Below are 20,105 nucleotides of genomic sequence, written 5' to 3'. Positions count from 1 at the left end.
GAGTGACCTAAACCATTATAAACCTACATGTAAAGTCTCATATTCTCAATGTGAAATTCATATCTCAATTAACATTCAATACGTAGCGGTTGTGATAGTACATTTGCTCTATTCATTCATGGTCTTCATCAAGAATCCATTTATGTTCCTTTTGCTGAGCCTTTAGTGAACATGTAATGGATACAGATACAATCAAGATTGATCGATCATCTCATTGATCGTAGAAGCCTAAAAAGGTACAAATTGGTTGCTCATTTAATTCACTGTCATGCTCAAGCACATTTACGTTTTAATTCATTTTACTATTTGGTCCGACTGCATTTTGTATACATTTTATATAAGAAAGTTTCATGGTACTGCAAAAATATATATGCTAAACAAAATGTTAGTAGAGGTCTCAAGTTCAAATCGATCGTCGTTTCTCTTCATTAAGAAAATAAAAACGTTTTTGGATGGGGAAACTGAGAAGAAAATGATTTATCTGTCGCATTAGTTATCTCAATCTAACAACCCACAGCTGGGAAGAAAATCCAAATTATTCTTCCAATTTACATCAATTAGGGTTAGGGTTAGGGTTTTTACACTCTAATTCTTAACACCCCAAATCAAACATATTCCATATTCCATGATTGTTAAGCTCATATATACGATCCTAATAAGCTAAGAGGGCTCTCCTCCACATGGGAGCGACTAGCTAGTAGTACACCTCACAGCTGGCCGCTGCAGTCAAAACAGAGAGGCGCGTGGGTTTGAATGATGATCTTTAATACCCTAACCCAGGAAGGCAACTCTGCTCTCACAGACATAGATGATAGAGCAATAGCTTTGCCAAAATCAAAATGGTAAAAAAGGAAAAAGAAAAAAGAAAGAACAAAATATTACTGGGTTGTCCATTTTTGCTGTAATGGAAATCTGAACATGTGCCTCTTGTCTCTGCCAAAACACCACCCCATATAACAACACACTGTGAACTCCCACTTCTCACAGAGACAAAAGCCCATTTCACCAGCTTCGCCATTTTTGTGTAACCCCCAAGAAAAGAGGAATACAGATCATCCTCATAATAATATTAAGAATAATAAAGAATATAGACTTACAGATATATATAGAAGCTAAAAGAAGCAGAAGTAAAGGAAAAGTGGTGAAGAGTGGTGGTATTGATAAAAATGGGGAGGGGAAGAGTGGAGCTCAAGAGAATAGAGAACAAGATCAACCGCCAAGTAACTTTTTCAAAGAGGAGAAATGGTTTGCTCAAAAAAGCCTATGAGCTCTCTGTGCTTTGTGATGCTGAGGTTGCGCTTATCATCTTCTCTAGTCGAGGCAAGCTGTATGAGTTTTCAAGTGCTGGGTATATCCCTCTCTTTTTCTCACAATTTTCTGTTAAAGGTCTCGTCTTTCTTAGTTTACACAGTTTTTTGGCCTTTGTAGTAATATTGCTATCTTCTTCTGATTTTTTCTTTTCTCTCTGCTAAGTTCAATGCTTTTGGATTTCTGGGTTTCACTTCATGTTCTAGGAGATTAAGTGTGGTATCTCTTTGTCAGTAGCTTTTATATTTCTGCATTTCACAGAGAGCTTATGCTTTTATCTCTCTGCTGACATCTCTCTCTTCCACTCTTAACTATCTTCTGGGAATTTCTGGGTTTTGGTTCAAGGTGACTAGGACTTTTCCATGGCATATTACTAGATTTTCCACTTACAGATCGACAACTCTCTCTCTCTCTCTCTCTCTCTCTCTCTCTCTCTCTCTCTCTCTCTCTCATACATATATATATATATATAATATAAATATAAATCTCCCTTAGATGAGCTTGTGAGATAAATCAAGCACAGCTACCTGATTATTGAGTTTTGTGTTAGTCATTACAAGCAGAAGGAAATATGAGACCAATCTTGCACTCTGATTCCCTGATAGTTCAAACTTCTGGAAAAAGAGTTATGTTGCTAGGGTTTGCTCATTTTTGGTAAAGTCATGGTCTTTGCTCTTTAGGTTGAAATGTCTGAGATTTCATCGAAGTATTTTACCTAAAATTGCCCTTTCCTGGGAAGAGGATCCCAGGTAATAAAACTTTAGTTTTGCAAGAAATTGTTTTCTCAGTGATTCAGATTTCAAATTGTATGCTCCATTTTGGTGAATGCTATATTAAATTGCATAAACTGGTTATATATATATGTATTTCCATGATAGACTATCTGTCTCCAGTTCCCAGTAAATTTGTTTTGTTTTGCTATTTTGGTGAAAAAACTAGCTCTTACACAGACACTCTCATTTCTCTCTAGATCTTTTACTTCTTTCAAAGCCATACATCTCATTGACTGGGGTGCAGTGATCTATCTGATCATATCAGTCCATTATTATGTTTTTTTATTTTTATTTTTTGTTTCCTTTATATTTATATGTATGTTTACTTTTGTACGAAATTCAGTCAAAAGATTTATTATGAAAAATATTGAATAAATTACTCTCTTTGTTTAAATAAATTATTTCATATCTTTAGTTTCAAAGATTTTTTTCTTTTTTCTTTTGGGTTTTCTGCCTAACATGCTTCCTAATCCTAGTTTGCTAAAAAATTAAGTCTGCTGCTCTTGAGTATTTTGACTTAACCCTAAACCAGACATCTGCATTTCTGACTAATCAGTTCACCTTTTACTGTAATTATCTACTAATTGGGAGCTTTAACTCAACAAGAATATTCATATGTATGAGAGAGATCCATCTATATATCAATTTAATATTGATCTTCATTAAGAAGTTAGTTAACTAAGTAAGTTTTGTTTGCTGGTGAGCTTTTTTATGGACCAAATGATTGATATCCAAAATAACTCATGAGAGAACTATGATCTATTCTTTTTGTTTTTGGTAAATTAAACAAAGCTAGCAAGGTAAAACTATCAAATTGGGTTGTAAGTATGGATATTCAGACTGTATGCTCAATGAACTTGTATGATAACTTTGATCTGGCAAACTATGTTTTCTTCAATCAATTTTTTAACTGGAATTTCATCTCATGTTGTGGCTCAGATCAGAATGCTAGCTTGTACTTTTGTTCAAGTAGTCCAATTCTGCTATTTTGGTTTCTAGTGAAGTGCTTTCCCTCACTGCACTCTGTTGATATATTTTTCTTTATTTATCTTACTAGTATGACCCAAACCCTTGAGCGATACCAACGAAGCAGCTATACTCCTCATGACAACCCCATCAAACAGGAAACAGAGGTAACATTATATATATGCTACTATATATAAAGTAACTTGTTTTCACAAAGTTTCTCATAATTTCCTTAGTTGAAGTTGATGAACTTATCATGCACATGTGTTTTCTTTTTCTTTTGCCAGTGCTGGTATGAAGAAGTCTCAAAACTGAGAGCTAAACATGACTCACTTCTGCGCACTCAAAGGTTAGTTCATCATGGTCTGCCATAACTACTGATTGATAAATATAAACTACTAAATGAACATATCCAAGTGCACAAGTACTACAATATTTTTGTGATGCTCTTCAATTAACACAGGCATTTGCTTGGGGAAGACCTTGGACCACTGAGTGTGAAGGAGTTGCAAAATCTTGAAAAACAGCTTGAAGGAGCTCTTACACTAGCCAGACAAAGGAAGGTACTTACACATCTACATATGTGCACGTGTTAACTCCATATATGCAATAGGAGTTAGAGCCGCAGCAAGATGATTTAGATTTAGTTAGATCTTGCTTTTTGTTAATCAGAATGTGAGTTTATTCAGATATTTTCTCATACTAATGGTCTTATGGATTGGTCATAATTGATGTAGACACAGATTATGATTGAACAATTGGAGCACCTGCGCAAAAAGGTAAGAGATCATGTAATAATTTGTTTTTGGAATTCATATGATAATTCATGAATCTCTATGTTCTTGCACAAATCAGATGTTAATGAATATTTAAAACTGTTACTTAATTATTTATGACTTATATACAATTAAAGCCAGCTGAGTGATGCTTTCCTTCATACCAGTAGTCATCAGAAGCTTATAGTTTCATGTACTTTTGTTTTGGTCAAAAGCAATTAGCTAGTATCACGTATGTAAATGGCAGTTGTGCTTAGAATCTTGTAGTATATTGTAGCCAACTATCCTTCTTATTGACAGAGAACTAAGAATAGAGGAACACAACTTTCTTGCTATCAATCAAAATAAATCGTTCTCTCCTCTTGCTATGGAATTCTTGTGATTTGGTCATGCTTCATATCTTTTTTTATGACTGCCAATTCAATATGACATCAGGAGCGACAGCTTGGAGACCTTAACCTGCAGCTTAGGGATAAGGTATGTCTAAGAAGATGAAAGTAATCTATCATGTTCTCTTATATGTGTTAACCTTATCTGTGTAAAAGTCCCAAGATCTATGTACTCTTTTCTGAAATGCAAGACCATATGCTTTATTTTCAGCTTCAGAAGGAGGGAGAAAATCTCAAAGCCATTCAAGACTTCTGGAGCTCTAATACTGTACAAGCTGGGAATAACAACTTCTTGCATTCTTCTCAAGCCGGTCACATTGATCCCCCACCCGAACCCATCTTGCAAATCGGGTACACACTAGCTTGTCTCTTGCTTTTTAGGCTAAAAGTAGGTCATGCACTTGATTCAGATACATTGCATACATAATGGGAACCATTCAAAAATTACAAAGGTTTTTAGCTAGTGACAGATATAACTACACGGTCTACACCCTCATCTTCACCCATCTCTTAAACTTCTTAATTAGCCAACTACTTCGACCCTTGTGTGTGCAAATTGGCAAATGGTGTTTTGGCATTCATAAATGTTTTTGTCTAACTCTGAAAACATATACCACTAGTGTTACTTTTTTATGATTATTTTCATTGCTCCTATGTCATGAACAAAATGAATACAACACCGATGCATCTTCATGAAGTTACAAGTTCAGAAGCAATGTTTAAAATGCAAGCTAGCTGGTATTTGATGAAGTTGTTTCCAAACTAAGAAATTGGTGAAAGCGAAAAGTACTAATGCGTATAGTAATGTTGTTTGAACAGGTACCAGCACTATGTGGCTGCTGAATCCGCATATGTTCCAAAGACCATGGCCATGGCTGCCGAGACCAACTTCATCCAGGGATGGGTGCTTTGAGCACACTATAGCTATAGCTAGTACTCTAGCTAGCTTTCATTCAGTACTCTTCAATATAAATAAACAAAATACTTTATTATCAGGATTTGCAACTAAGCTTAGCATATAAGATGTTTTGTACTGGAAACTGCATACTGATGTCCATCATATTTACATACTCTTGAAATTATGGATGACAAGACCGTGATGTTTAAACTTGTTCTTCAGCACTTGCTCGATCGAATGCCATTTCTGCAATCTGATTTCCTTTTAAGTACTGAATTGATTCAAGCCCAAGCAGACGTCTTGTTTCATTTGTCAATGACATTGAGTTTTCCTTTTCCATTTTGGAAAGAACTTCCCTGACCAACACGTGTCACTTTGTTCAATATCAGCAAACCCCAAGTCCCAAACCAACGGAGTCTTACTCTTCTGTTCCAGAAAACACAAACCAAAAACCCACAGTCGATCGGGACTAAACCCGCCGCTCGATTCAGACCAAGCCCTCGCACGCCCACCACCACTGCGTAAGTATTTCCCAACATCTGTCTTTGATTAAGAATACTTCCAACCCCTGACTTTGTATCCATCAATTTCCAATTTTCCTGTAATTTTTGTGCTTTTTGATGAAGAACGTTGTGGGTATTTCTGTTCTAGTACTGTTATATTTCAATCTGTTCTTCTATGTTTAGTTCAGCATTCTTTACAAAAGTTAGTATGTTTTGTAGGTCAGTGGATAAAGTAGAGGAGGTCGTTCTAGTTGTTTGGATATTTGGATGTTGTGGCTCAAATGGGTATTTGGATACAGTAAACCAAGATGAATGCTTAGGATTTCCAATATTCCCAAATATGTTTAGTTCAACATTGTTAAGAGTGCAAGAAGAATGCTAGAACAAGTGGCTTAGGATTTCCAGTTATACAGTTTAAGTTTATTGGGAATATTGGTGGCGTTTGGTAACGTTTTCATGCCTGTATTTTCATTTTTGAAAATAAAAATGGGATGAAGAGTTCACATAGCAGCAATCCAATAGCCTGAAACTACCAAAATTTACTGATATGAATTTTAATTCACTCCAATTTGACAGAGCAAATGCCTCTCCAGATGAAACCTGCATGACGATGCAAAATACAAGTGGAGATATGGTAATATTGGTTATTAGCTGGGCAAATCAACGATGCTAATTTGTCAAAAATCTGCAGAAAAGTCTCCTCTCCAACCTCTGTCTCTCCCTCTATCTGTTACCAATTTATTTCCCTGAATTCCTAGAACCTCTATCTCCTTGTGGTGATCTGACCCTGAAATCACTCTCTTTGTAGTTTGTGGTTTTCAATGGGGCAAACAACCTCCGCATCTATTCCTTCCTCAGCTGACTCTGTATCTCTTACATCGGCAGCTGAATCATCTTCAGCTGCATCTGCATCTTTTTCATCATCATCAACTCCTCAGTCGAGTTATGACGTGTTTTTGAGTTTCAGGGGTCCTGACACTCGACAGGGTATTGTTTTTGAATTATATGACCGATTGAATAATACGAGAGGAGTTAAAACATTCAAGGATGACTCAGACCTTGAAGTAGGAGATGCCATTTCTCCCACTCTCCTAGCGGCAATCGAACAATCAAGGTTTGCTATTGTTGTTCTCTCAGAAAACTATGCTGCTTCCACTTGGTGTTTGGAGGAACTTGCAAAGATTTGTCAATGCATGCAAGACAATAGAATTCTTCCACTTTTTTATCATGTCGATCCTACTGATGTACGATATCAGAAGAAGAGCTTTGAAACTGCTTTTAATAGGCATGAAAAATCCAGGCGACATAAAACAGAGAAGGTGAAGCAGTGGAGAGATGCTTTGAACAAAGTGGCCAATTTCTCTGGGTGGCATACACAAAATTATAAGTAAGCATCATCAGGCTATCTTAACTACCGTGTAATTGTGTGCTTTGCGTTCTATTATTATTTAGACAAATAACCAATTTGATCCTTGATTCTTGTGTAGGGCTGAGAGAGAACTTGTAGACGCCATTGTGGAATTTGTCTGCAGTAAAGTACTGCCTGCTTCAATTCAGTCCACAGGAGATTTTCATGCCTTTGAAGCAACAAGACAAGCCATGGATAAGGTTATGAAGGCGCTAAAAGATGACAAGATCACTGTCATTGCTGTTCATGGCATAGGAGGCGTCGGAAAGACGACCTTGGTGGAACATGCTGGTCAAGAAGCTCATAATCAACGCCTTTTTAATCATGTGATAAAGATTGTGGTGACTCAAACCCTTGACTTGAGAAAAATTCAAGGAACATTGGCAGATGGTCTAGGCATCACATTGACGCAAGATTCAGAAGATGGAAGAGCTTCTAGATTGAATAAGGAAATAATGAGAAAAAACAAGCTCCTCATAATCGTGGACGACGTTTGGGAGAGGGTAGAACTGGCAAGCATAGGGGTTCCCAACTATGACATGCTTCAGAGTTGCAGCTCCAAAGTCATATTCACCACAAGGATACGGAACGTATGTCATGTCATGGGTAGCCACGAAAAGATCACCCTCAGTGTTCTGTCAGAAGAAGATTCATGGGCCTTGTTTGTGAAAAATGCAGGAAGATCATTTGAACCGACCAATTTTGAGGATGTAGCCAAGAAGGTAGCGAGAGAGTGTAAGGGTCTACCAATTGCATTGATAGCAGTTGCAAGGGCACTTGGAGACAAAGAACTGGTGGAATGGAAAACAGCAGCCCGACGACTAGAGAAGTCGCAAAATGCCAACCCAGACGACAAGGGAGTTGCTTCCGAAAGTGTAAAATTAAGTTATGATTACTTGAAAGATGAGGAGTGCAAGTCATGTTTCTTGCTCTGCTGCTTATTCCCAGAAGACAGTAGCATCGAAATAGAACAGTTGTTCAGGTATGCCATAGGGAAAGGATTGTTTCGAGATGCCAACACAATCGAAGAAGCCAGAGGTACCGCAAATTCAGTAGTCAACTACTTGAAAAATTCTAGCTTGCTTATGGATACTGGACACCATCAATTTGTAAAGATGCATGATGTCATCCGGGATACAGCCATTCAAATTGCGCAATCTGTAGATGGATTTTTGGTGAAAGCAGGCTATGGTTTGAGGGATTGGCCTCGATTACATGAAGACTGCTCTGCAATCTCACTAATGGAGAATTATATTCGCAAGCTACCCGGACGGTTAGTAATTCCAAAACTCCAGATTTTGTTACTAGAAGATAGTAGCTTCCTAGAAGAGATCCCGGGAACTTTTTTCAAAGTTTGGAAGAATTAAGGGTCTTGGATCTTAGTCGGACTAGAATTTCATTACTACCCCAGTCGTTGAGTCTGTTAACCAACCTCCAAGTTTTCCTTTTAAATAATTGTCGGCACATAATTGATATTTCAATTGTCGGAAAACTTGAGAAGCTTGAGATTCTTAGTATGAGAAGGTATCCTATGAATGAGTTATTGAGAGAAATAGGAGATTTGACCAGTCTAAGGATGTTGGATTTGACTGGCGGACACATTTCCACAATTCCATCAGGAGTGCTATCAAAGTTGAGTAACTTAGAAGAACTGTACATTCCAGATGGATTTCAGGAATGGGGGAGTAAAATTGAGGGAGAAGAAGAAGAAACCAATGCTAGCTTTGAAGAGGTAACTAGCTTGTCAAATTTAAGAGTTTTGGAGGCTCGGTTATCCAGTGTAGATTGTCTCCCCAAAAATGAAAAACTCAATCCAAATTGGGTTGAGTTTAGTCTACTTATCGGCAGCATGATTAGGAAATCGAATATTGGTGCGCATGATCATAATTCAATAATCTTGTCCCTTGATGGAACCATGAGCACCTTACCGAGGTGGTTTTTGAACGTGGTGATGAACGGAGCAGATAAGCTAGAGTTGTTCTGGTGCCAAGGGCTAATTGACATTTTCTCAGAATATGACCATGGGAGGTTACATAGACTCAAGTATCTCTCTGTAAGGGGTTCGCCAGAGATGATGAACACAACAGTGACAACACCATGGATTCCAAAAGAACCTGTGTTCAAGAACCTAGAAGAGTTGCATCTGGATTATCTGGATTGCGGTTTTTGTGTTACTAAATTACTACCGGGGTCTCTGTTCAATCTAAAGTTGCTGAAGATAGCACGTTGTTCTAACTGGGGGAATGTACTTTTACCATCAAAATTGTTACATAGACTACCAAATCTGGAAAAACTATTTTGTTACGATGTGCCTGAAATGTTATATGTGCTTGGATGTGAAGGGTTATTTGAGCCAGAACCATCAAAATTGAGTGACCTGCAGTTGTATCGTCTAGCTGCACTAAGAAGCATATGTAATGGACCTGCTCCACCTGCAATGTTCCAAGCTCTTAAAAGTTTGTTACTATTCCGGTGCAATTTGCAGGGAAGTCTCTTCAGCAATGATGCTGCTCAATATCTTTTTCAATTGGAAGACATTTGTATAGTCTTTTGCCCTCTTTTGGAAAGAATAATTGAAGCAAGTACCAAGCAGAACATTCTTCCAAAATTGAAGAACTTGACGTTGTGGAGACTTCCAATGTTGTACTGTGAAAGTGCTATTGATATCGAGTGTCCTTCATTGGTACACCTGTATGTGAAGGACTGCCCTCAAATTTCAGTCTCTTTTTCCGACTTCCGTAGCAGGAAACCATTCCAACTCAATAATGAAATAATTTACAGGTAATGTCTATGTCATAAACTTATTTGATTTGTCATATTTAGGGGTGTTATTGATTAAATCGGAAATATGAGGACTAACATGATGTCAACCCCCCCAAGTCCCCAACCTCAGGGATGTAAACTGAAATTAACTCTTTGTTATTTATCTATACTTATTTAGAGGGTTTCTATTAGGCTATTTACACCCCAACCTCAGAGATGTAAACTGAAATGCACTCTTTGTTATTTATCTCAAGTTTTTTAGAGTGTCTCTATTAGGCTATTTACATAAGCTAGCTCTTTAAGTAAAATATATACTGTCAGTGATTATTTATATTTTCCAGATAGATCAACAACTTATTGTTAACGATCATATGAGACACATTACAGTTTTGACTTATATTATCCTTTATTTTCAATTGGTTATTAGGTTGAAAGATATCAATCCCCTCAATGACTTTGCTCAACTGGAAGCAAGAAGTTCATGAATCAGATATAACGTTAATGAGAGAGAAAATGTGCTTTAAAGACTACTGAGGCAGCGGAGATGACCACACAAGGAGCTGATGCCGGCAAAGAAGAAGACGAGTATGTTGTCTGCTATTAGCCCAACAGATCACCCTGAAGTATAAGGGTCAAGTTTTCGCTATTAGCCAAATAGTCACCCTTAAGAATAAGAACCAAGTTATAGTGTAGAGATTATGAGTAATAGATTCCGTATGCTTTATTTTCAGCTTCAGAAGGAGGGAGACAATCTCAAAGCCATTCAAGACTTCTGGAGTTCTAATAATACTGCGGCAGCTGAGAATAACAACTTGCATTCTTCACAAGCCGGTCACATTGATCCCCCACCCGAACCCATCTTGCAAATCGGGTACACACTAGTTTGTCTCTTGCTTTTTAGGCTAAAAGAGGTCATGCACTTGATTCAGATACATTGCATACATAATGGGAACCATATCAACAATTACAAGGGTTTTTAGTGACAAATATAACTACACCCCCTCATATTGACCCATCTCTCAAAATTCTCAGCCAACTATCTCGACCCTTGTGGTGCAAATTGGAAAAATGGTGTTTTGGCATTCATAACTTTTTTTTTCCAACTCTGAAAACATATACCGGTAGTGTTACTTTTGTATGATTATTTTCAGTGCTCTTATGTCATGAACACAATAAATAGAACACCGATCAGCTAGAAGTTACAAGTTCAGAAACAATGTTTAAAATGCAATCTAGCTGGTATTGTTTCCAAACTAAGAAATTGGTGAAAGCCAAATGTACTAATTCGTATAGTAATATTGTTTGAGCAGGTACCACACACTTGTGGCTGCTGAATCCGCAGATGTTCCAAAGACCATGGCCATGGCTGCCGACACCAACTTCATCCAGGGATGGGTGCTTTGAGCACACTATAGCTATAGCTTGTACTCTAGCTAGCTTCAATTCAGTACTCTTTAATATAAATAAACAAAATACTTTATATCAGGATTTGGAAACTGCATAATGCTGTCCAGAATATTTACATACTTGAAAATATGGATGACAAGATCAAGATGTATAAATTGAGCACCATGCTTGAATGCCAATTGTGGCAAGACATAATTCTGATATGTTTTGTTTTGTTTTGTTTTGTTTTTTTTTTTTCTATGGAGCTCCGGCCCACTGATATTTAAGGATTTGCATTCGTATTCAAGGCCCGACTGTTTGTTCCTTTAAGTATTGGACTGACATTAGCCTTGGGCTTAACGTTGGTTGGGCTTTAGATTATTATTAGTTACCATTATCAATATTTTCTTTTAGATTGGCTTTAGAGTTCCTAAAATCACACACAATCAAATCTTGCTCAAGATTTGATCTTTACAAACAATGCGAGTGAGGTGTTTGTAGGTCTGAGCCTCTGATAGTTCAATATGTTCTGATAGGTAAATTTACATAAAAAGTACGTAGCATATGTGACTTTGGATAACAATCGAGGAGGAAGGAGTGTAATTCTAATGTTGGATGAGATCCATTACCTATCCTATATTTTTGTTAAAGTCGCCCAATAATAAAATGTGGATCACATAGCATTATTAAGAGGTGGTGGACAGTGAGAAAATGGATAGAGACATTAGCTATTCAAGAGTTTGATAACCTACGGATGCAAGTTTGTGAAAGACTTTTTCAAGACATTCCTCGCCTATTTATAATAGGAACATCCAAAAACACAAGATGAATAGTTGAATACTATTAGAAGAAGAAAAAATAGATGAGATTGTGTCTCAAAATATAGCAAACAATCTATGATTTCATAGATGAAGCAACCACTTCCAAAATGGCCAGCCAAAAACGTTTGCTGTTCTAGCTCAAATTTAGCTATGCAATGAGGATGTGGTTGGATATAATGAGATATTCTAATTATAGGCCAGGGAGGTAGAATATATGAAATGCACTTCAGACTTTAAAAGATTCTGGGCTTCATATGATTAATGTAGTTTGATTTTGTTTATCAGGCTCCTGAAACTAATTAAGTTGTGGTTTTTGTAAGAAGCCAACGTTTTTTGGGTTTTTCATATATTTTTTTTCAACGTTTGGTCATCATCAAAAACACACAACTATCACTCAGTTAGTTTCACCAAAGCTTGAAATCCAAGAAAAGATGCCGATGAGTTGTGGTTGCTTCCCCAGGAGATCCCGAAAGGCCGGTCACACCAAGTTAAATAGACTGCCCTCCCTGACCGGTATTAACAATCAACTACACTATAATTTGTTGAATTTGATCCCCCTTTTTGGTTAATTCTTGAGGAAAAATGATGTGATTAAATTGGTTGGAATTTGCTTGGTTAGAATCAGTTTTATAAGCTTGAGGTATGATTAGATACAGATGAAAATTTTACTGTTAGTTTTGATTAGTTTTAGTTCAAACTTTGATATGTTACCTGTTCCTTGAGCCACAAGATATGGTGATCTTCAAGTATCAAATTGACATGAAAGATATAAACTTCAACTGGTTTGTTTTTGCATCTATTTCTTATGATTTGAGGTAATAACGAGAACAATGGAATTCTAATCTGTTATCAGCTGAAATCAAAGCGCGGGCCACCGACATTCTCTTTGTTTGTAGTTAGTTTTCTAAAGTTAGTGCAAACCAAAATGCATACATTGTCACTTGTTTGTTGATTCTTGAGATGGAAAATGTGACTGTACTATCCCTTGAGATTTGAATAGCCCAAGGCATGAGGGAGGTTTGGGAAGTGCATTAGGAATGTGAAAGTAGAAAGTTTGATCCCCTCCAATGCTAAGAAAGTAAAATTCAATGTTTGATTCTTGAGCCTAAATTGCTTCTTTGATATGATTTTGGACAAGCTTCATGCATCAAAATTTGAAAATTTGATATTAGTATTGGTATCAGTATCTTGCTGTTGTTTTGGTACTCCTATCATTAATCTTAAACAATTGGTCCATCGTAGATTCGATCAAAACATCATCTCCTAGGAAAAAGGATGCCCCAGAGAAGTCGACATTGGTCGTTTGCTTTGGAGAAATGTTGATTGATTTTGTCCCGATGACGGCCGGAGTTTCTCTTGCTGATGCAGAAGGTTTCAAGAAAGCTGCTGGTGGAGCTCCTGCTAATGTTGCAGTTGGAATATCAAGATTAGGGGGCTCAGCAGCTTTTATGGGCAAGGTGCTTTTCTATGCACACCTATTGTTAATACAATTTCTGCTTTCGTTCTCATCATTATGTTGAGCTTAACCAAGTGGGGGGTAACTTTTCTCTCAGAGAAGGTGGAGTAAGGTCGGTGCTTTTCTATGCACCTATTGTTAATACAATTTCTGCTTTCGTTCTCATCATTATGTTGAGCTTAAAAAAAGTGAGGGGTAACTTTTCTCACAGAGAAGGTGGAGTAAGGTCCAGATTGACAGTCTGACAATATAACATGTTAAATCATTACTCACTTGAACATTCTTCATGTTATTAATGTGGACTAATCCGCAACAACTACAACGTTGGAGAATAAAGTCTCAGTGTCTCACACTAGGAACACATACATATCCTTGCATGATGTTCTTACAAAATATCTTGAGCTCGATCTATATAGCAAATTTTGGAGCTCAAATTTCTATCTACAGCGGTATACTCGGATAATTAAGCATCTACGTGCGAGTCTTCTTAGTATCTATCTTGATCTTATATAGCTTTCTGCACTTAGATTGATGAGTATTGTTTTGCCTTCGTTTTTCAACCAATAAGGTTCTACAATTTTCTTTTTTGATCTCAGGTTGGTGCAGATGAGTTTGGATACATGCTGTCAAATATTCTGAAGGAAAACATTGTGGACAATTCTGGCATGTGTTTTGACGAAAATGCAAGGACTGCATTGGCCTTTGTTACACTCAGAAGTGATGGAGAACGCGAATTTATGTTCTATCGCAACCCAAGTGCTGATATGCTTCTCACTAAGAATGAACTAAATGTGGACCTAATCAAGAAGGTAAAAGATTCTGCTTGATAAATCACCCCCAAACAGTACCATTAACGTTTATGTCTCTTTGATAAATGCAGGCAAGTATATTTCACTATGGTTCGATTAGTCTGATTGAGGAACCTTGTAGATCAGCTCATCTCGCCGCGATGGACATTGCTAAGCAGGCTGGTTGTATACTCTCTTACGACCCGAACTTGAGATTGCCACTCTGGCCTTCTGCAGAGGCTGCTCGGAAGGGCATTATGAGCATTTGGAACCTAGCTGACATTATTAAGGTACATGACACATCCATTCTTGAAAACATTATGTTGTAATTTTCTATCCGGAGTAACAAAATAATAATCAAAATATGGGGAATATATGCAACCTGCAGGTAAGTGAGGAGGAAATTACATTTTTGACTGGAGGTGACGATCCTTATGATGATGAGCTGGTCATGAACAAGCTTTATCACTCCAATCTGAAGCTTCTGTTAGTGACCGAAGGGCCAGCTGGCTGCAGATACTACACAAAGGTTAAATTTCATTTTGATGCTCACTTATACATTTACCAGTATAGTTAACTGGATTTTATCTTTCTCATTGTTTCTTATCAGCAGTAAATATGTTGATTCCTATTTTGACTGTTCATGAGCAGGAGTTCAAGGGTAAGGTTGCAGGAATCAAAGCTGACTGTGTTGATACAACTGGTGCTGGTGACTCTTTTGTTGGCTCTGTACTCAACAGTTTGGCTTCAGACCCTGAGTTGTTCAAGGTATACACTTCCTTCTTTTACCAACTGACATTGTGCTGGAATGCTCTTAACCACTAGGGTTGCAACTCCTTTCTTTTGTGTACTAGTTGTATAAGGCTGACTAGAAAAAGGTTTTGGGATGTTCGTGTCGTGTTTATCAAGGAAATTAACCTAATTTTATCTATTGATACAGAATGAAAAACAGCTGACTGAGGCCCTCAAATTTGCCAATGCTTGTGGTGCTCTCACTGTGGAAAAGAAAGGAGCCATTCCTGCACTACCCACAAAAGAAGCTGTCCCCAAAGTTCTTAGCCAAACCTCGGCATGATGAAATATAGGACCACATCTTCTTTTTATTTTCAAGGAAGAGAAGAAGAAATCATCTGGGATTTCCTAACTTAAGAAACCACAATCTGGGTGTGTTTGCTTTTGTTTTTCAACAATCCCACATTGTGTTCTTTTCATGTGGGCGTAGCCAGATGCAATCTGTTCAACATATATATGATCTATTTGATAGTAAAAATTGAATCGTCATTCAATTTGAACTTGCAAGTAAACAAGTGAACTTTCAAGTTAAATTTAGATATCACATCTGAACTAGTGTATGATAATACGATAAAACGAACATTGCTCATATCCATAAATGTTCAGATGTTCTCTTGACAAAGAGAGCATGCCCTTTGAAATCATAAGTCTACCCTATGAACATTTCACAAAATAAGAAGAGAATTCTTGCTGGGAAGAATATACTTTAAATGAACAATGAGATCCCAAAGATACAGGGTCATAATTAACTCATGACCATTTAAGCCAATCGTATACAAGTTATACAAGTTCGTTGAAATTTCAATTGAACTTGAGACACACGTTGAAGAAGCAGTGCAATAGTATATTTTTTAGTCATACAAAATCACAACTAATTAGAATAAAACTATAGTCTTAATACCTTGGAATGCTCTATAAAACAGTGGAGCAAGAATGTAATACAGAATCACATAACAATCTGCAACAGACAAAGCATTTTATGTTTCTGCTGATCAGCCTTGGCTTGGATAGAGTATTAACAAGAGCAGTTCTCTGACAAGGGGGAAAGCTAGTGCTTCGATCTCCTTTCTGGCAGTCCAATGAACAATTCAGTCTCAACATCTGAACTCGTACTACTTTCATTGTAGGCTAAGTGCTCTCTCTGCTCGATTACTGGTTGCCTCTGTTGCAAAGCATCACACTGTACAAAGAAAATAAACACCTTTTGAAATGTTTATGCTGTTGTAGAATACTTAACTTAGACACAATTACATTTTCATGATAAAAAGAGGAGAGGCAATTACCCCTCATTCACATGTGGTAAGCCAGTGATCACAAATACCATAAACAATAATGACAAGATGAACGATGCTGATAATAGGGGAAAAAAAAAAGATTTTACCTTCTCAGTTAGCCTCTCATTTTCAGCTGTGAGGATTCTTTCCTGAAGTCGTTGAAAAAAAAAGAAAAGAGAAAACAAGATGAGTCTAGCTAAAACAAGCACAACTCTTACTGGAATTCAGTACTACATATACTAAACGGCATCTTTCATGCAATATTGCAACCTTTGAAAGGTCAATCAAATATAACAAGTGCTGCAGTACCCATTTCTGTCTACTTAGGTGATGTCTAGGTTTTCATTCCTTCTAGTTCGTGGAATTTTCTGGCTAGCAGTATTGCTATACTAATCAATTTTGTTCCTTAAATTCGTGTTTAGCAGTTGATGTGGCAATTTCTTTTACTCATAAACCTCATATATTTCTAACAAGTAAGCTGTTCTCACATATACTAAACAGATTCTGGTGAGCCTAAATAAGATCGAGCGCCTGTAAAATAAAATTATTAGTGTAGAAGTTTACCTTTTCTTTCAGTTGCTCAATCTGTTCCTTGAAAACCTGTGCCTGGAGTATTGACAAGAAAAATAGAGCGTGTTAAATATCCATTTAATGAAGATGAGGAACGGTTACTGTCAGTACCTATTGTTGCTTAATTTTATTAGATCCCTAGAGACAAAAATAACAGCTCTGACAGTATTCGCAGTTCATACTTTTTGAGATAAATTAGTAGACAAATGCTACAAATTAATGTGGTTTTCTTTTTTCAGTGATACAAACCTTCCTTGCTCGAATGGTGTTCACACTCCTCTCCAACTGTTGCTCTACTTCTTGCAGTTCTTCAATGGTGCATAGTCCTAGACTCTCTCCCAATAGTTTCCTGAGCCATTTGCAATTGCAAGTTCAAAAGATGCTTTTGTGAACCAAAGAAAAGCCAGAGTATGACTATTTTCTAAGATTAGAAAAGTCTCAGACAAGGTAGCGAACCGTTTCGAAACTTCAAGATGCTCTATCTGCTTCATCATGCTAGTTGCTTCATGCTTGAGCTGCTGCCATTTTCAAATGTTAACTCATCAAAAAACTGAGACAAGAATGGCATCAATTGTGTAGAACATGTATTGGAGAAAGGTCATGGGTGGTAACATATGAGGTCAGATATATATCGATACAAATTACATGAAATGCCATATATTTTTATTCGTGATCAAATTTGGCTCCAATTGTTCCTCAATTATAATTTCGATCACTTTCTAGCTTTGGATTGTCTTACAAAAAAGAGGCATAACCTGCACATTTTGTTCACTGATAGCAACTTTGTTATTGGCTTGGTTGTCTCTTGTATGTTTCTCATAACGTTCTATAGTTTCCTGCATGCTGAATTTAAAAAATAAAAAATATATTAGTGTAGTCAACATAACTTGCTTGTTAGGAAAAAACAAATTATATATGATCATGAAGTATACAACTATTCAGCAACCATATATAACCAAACTTGAACAAGATATCGCATCTGTCATCCAAAACGGTGGAGAGGGAGAGTTGGAAGAGAGAGAGATGCAATTATATATCCATAAATACAATCTGTGAAAGTTTTATGATTTCACCATGATAACAAAGAATGTTGAATATATTTTTCATTGATTCACAATATTACAATTGTACACATATATACTAACTATTCTAGATTATATGCATGGAAAACAGTAAATACAAATAATAGCATTGATATGTCGTTATAGGCTTATAGGCTTATAGACAGATGTACAGGCTGACGCTGAGGAGCAAAGTAGAGACCATGACCAATAGTTCCTTTCACATAACGCAATATGCGTTTCATAGCAACAAGACTGAGAAACAGAATTGACTACAAAGGCGATATTTGGTCTAGTGATTGTGAGGTACTGTAAAGCACCTACAAGGGCCCGAACTCTGTGGGGTTAGTGACTGTGAGGGTATCTTTAGCAGACATAGGGGTACTGACAGGCTTACTAAGCAACAAGTCATGCTTAGAGAGAAGATCATGAGCATATTTAACCTGATTGAGGTGAACCCCATGAGGGAATTGATGAACTTGCAGACCAAGAAAATAGTACAGCGGCCCTAGATCCTTGATATTAAAACCACTGCCAAGAGATGGACATGGCTTTTGTTTATCAAAATTAGTGACATGGATTTTGACTATTTTAAAGGAATAATTTCTTGAATTATTTTATTAGGAAACAAGATAAAAAATAAAATAAAAATAAGGAAAGAGAACAACCATAAATATTAACCAAAAAAAAAAAACCCTTCATTCCCAATCAAAGCTTTCGTCCACCATCCAAACTTCCCCTTCATAGAGAAAGTTTATAGGAGAGACTCCCAACCATGGTCTCTATAAACATCTCATATTTTAATTCTAATGCGTTTGAAGAATCATGTCATTATGTTGTTGCATTTCTTTTACTCTTTATAGGTGGATTTATGTCTGTATATATTACCTTCAAATTGATTCGAGATCAATCTACCATGGGTTTTCTTTTTGGGTACCATGGGTTGGTTTCTATGCTCAACTCGATCTCTCACCTAAAGCTAACACTTCCATGAATCCTAGCTTATCTCATGAATTTTAGGTACCAAATCTAATTGGAATTGTCACTATATTATGTATGTATGAATATTTGATGTTCATGAACAAGGTCCCTCAGGTTTGAAGAAGTGAAGAACTCCAACTCCAATTAGACTTGGAACGAATCTCTAATTAATCATGAAACGGGAGTAACTTTTACAATTAGGATCTATGAGCAACACCAAAAGTGAAACTGTTGTTAGATTGGAGTTTTACCCAAGAGAAGAAAACTCTTTTTGGAAATTTGTACATAATGACATAACAATAATGAAATTTTCCTTCCAAATATTGAAATCCTTTGAAGGAATATGGCAGTGCCACATCATTTGGGATATAGATTTGGTATAAATTTTTGTGCTCTTAAGTATTTTCCCTTTCAAAAATTAATGTGTATTGTACGTTTTTTAAGCGTGAAATGTAAAATTTCAAGTTTTTACAGCTAGCTCTTAGCTAAACATTTACTAGGCTCTCAATATCCTTTGGAAAATGATGCTATTAATCAATTAAGTCATATATCCCTTGTGAAAAGGTGTGTAGTTCAAAGTTCAAGAAAAAATGGGAGAAACATTTCTCTTACCGTAAAACATGCATTTTTGTTGCTTACATTGTACGTTTCTAGCAATGAAATATTTATAGGGATTAAAATTTGCACTCTTTTCTTTACAATTCACACTTCTTTCCTCTTATAGTAACTTTAATTTTGTCTTTACTCACATGTGTTTTGTCTTTTTGTGAAAACTTTAACTAAAAAAAGAAAGAGGGAGTGTGGATTGTAAAATGAGGAGTGCAAATTTCACTCCCCAATATATATTCCTAAAACTCTTTCTTCAAAAACTTTGGGCACTCTTATAATTAAAACGAAAAATTATTAAAATTTGCTACAAGTACAAGAGTGCGGCTATTGGGACCTCCGAATTTGCTCAGTGTACCTCTCATGTTTTTCACACCTCTATTTTACTTTTAAATACAAGTATTTGCTCACTAGACCTCCATTCAAATTTCTAAAATAACCTTTTTTATATTATTCATATATATTTGAATATATTAATCATTACACCTACATATTTTAATTATAATTTCATTCCTTTTATGAAAGAACACAAATCTCTTCAAAATCAAATAACACAAGGTATTGACTTTCATAAACTTATTTTTGT

The 20,105-nt window shown here is 36.5% G+C and overlaps 5 protein-coding genes across 6 annotated transcripts in view; 4 read left to right on the top strand and 1 right to left on the bottom strand.

The window, feature by feature from the left end:
• Positions 1-953: 953 nt before the first annotated feature.
• Positions 954-5,359, top strand: LOC101304908 (MADS-box transcription factor 6-like). The gene is made up of 8 exons (XM_004306829.1): positions 954-1,348; positions 3,139-3,214; positions 3,335-3,396; positions 3,511-3,610; positions 3,785-3,826; positions 4,259-4,300; positions 4,424-4,563; positions 5,032-5,359. The coding sequence occupies exons 1-8, from the start codon at positions 1,167-1,169 to the stop codon at positions 5,123-5,125; spliced, it is 738 nt and encodes a 245-aa protein (XP_004306877.1). The 5' UTR covers positions 954-1,166; the 3' UTR covers positions 5,126-5,359.
• A 1,075-nt stretch (positions 5,360-6,434) lies between these two features.
• Positions 6,435-10,269, top strand: LOC101310651 (probable disease resistance protein At4g27220-like). Its single transcript, XM_004308373.1, has 4 exons — positions 6,435-7,000; positions 7,101-8,294; positions 8,405-9,712; positions 10,212-10,269. Exons 1-4 carry the CDS (start codon positions 6,435-6,437, stop codon positions 10,267-10,269), a joined length of 3,126 nt encoding a protein of 1,041 aa, XP_004308421.1.
• Positions 9,704-11,384, top strand: LOC101304613. The gene is made up of 4 exons (XM_004306828.1): positions 9,704-9,802; positions 10,212-10,369; positions 10,516-10,655; positions 11,095-11,384. Exons 2-4 carry the CDS (start codon positions 10,329-10,331, stop codon positions 11,286-11,288), a joined length of 375 nt encoding a protein of 124 aa, XP_004306876.1. The 5' UTR covers positions 9,704-9,802; positions 10,212-10,328; the 3' UTR covers positions 11,289-11,384.
• A 961-nt stretch (positions 11,385-12,345) lies between these two features.
• LOC101304321 (putative fructokinase-5-like) lies at positions 12,346-15,310 on the top strand. The gene is made up of 7 exons (XM_004306827.1): positions 12,346-12,504; positions 13,234-13,448; positions 14,044-14,256; positions 14,328-14,525; positions 14,624-14,764; positions 14,887-15,003; positions 15,176-15,310. Exons 1-7 carry the CDS (start codon positions 12,423-12,425, stop codon positions 15,308-15,310), a joined length of 1,101 nt encoding a protein of 366 aa, XP_004306875.1. The 5' UTR covers positions 12,346-12,422.
• Positions 15,311-15,716: 406 nt separating this feature from the next.
• The window catches only part of LOC101303843 (MADS-box protein SOC1-like), a 6,194-nt gene continuing 1,805 nt past the window's right edge, over positions 15,717-20,105 (bottom strand). For both annotated transcript variants that reach the window (XM_004306825.1, XM_004306826.1), the window contains 6 exons: positions 17,627-17,714; positions 17,328-17,389; positions 17,121-17,220; positions 16,866-16,907; positions 16,409-16,450; positions 15,717-16,207 (listed from right to left, as the gene is read on the bottom strand). In XM_004306825.1, the coding sequence (XP_004306873.1) occupies positions 16,076-16,207; positions 16,409-16,450; positions 16,866-16,907; positions 17,121-17,220; positions 17,328-17,389; positions 17,627-17,714 (466 nt within the window). In that variant the 3' untranslated portion in view covers positions 15,717-16,075. The remainder of the gene's footprint in view (positions 16,208-16,408; positions 16,451-16,865; positions 16,908-17,120; positions 17,221-17,327; positions 17,390-17,626; positions 17,715-20,105) is intronic.

The sequence above is a fragment of the Fragaria vesca genome, linkage group LG7 (assembly GCF_000184155.1).
Source record: "Fragaria vesca subsp. vesca linkage group LG7, FraVesHawaii_1.0, whole genome shotgun sequence".
NCBI lineage: Eukaryota > Viridiplantae > Streptophyta > Magnoliopsida > Rosales > Rosaceae > Fragaria > Fragaria vesca.
This window is presented reverse-complemented; position numbering and strand designations above follow the sequence as displayed.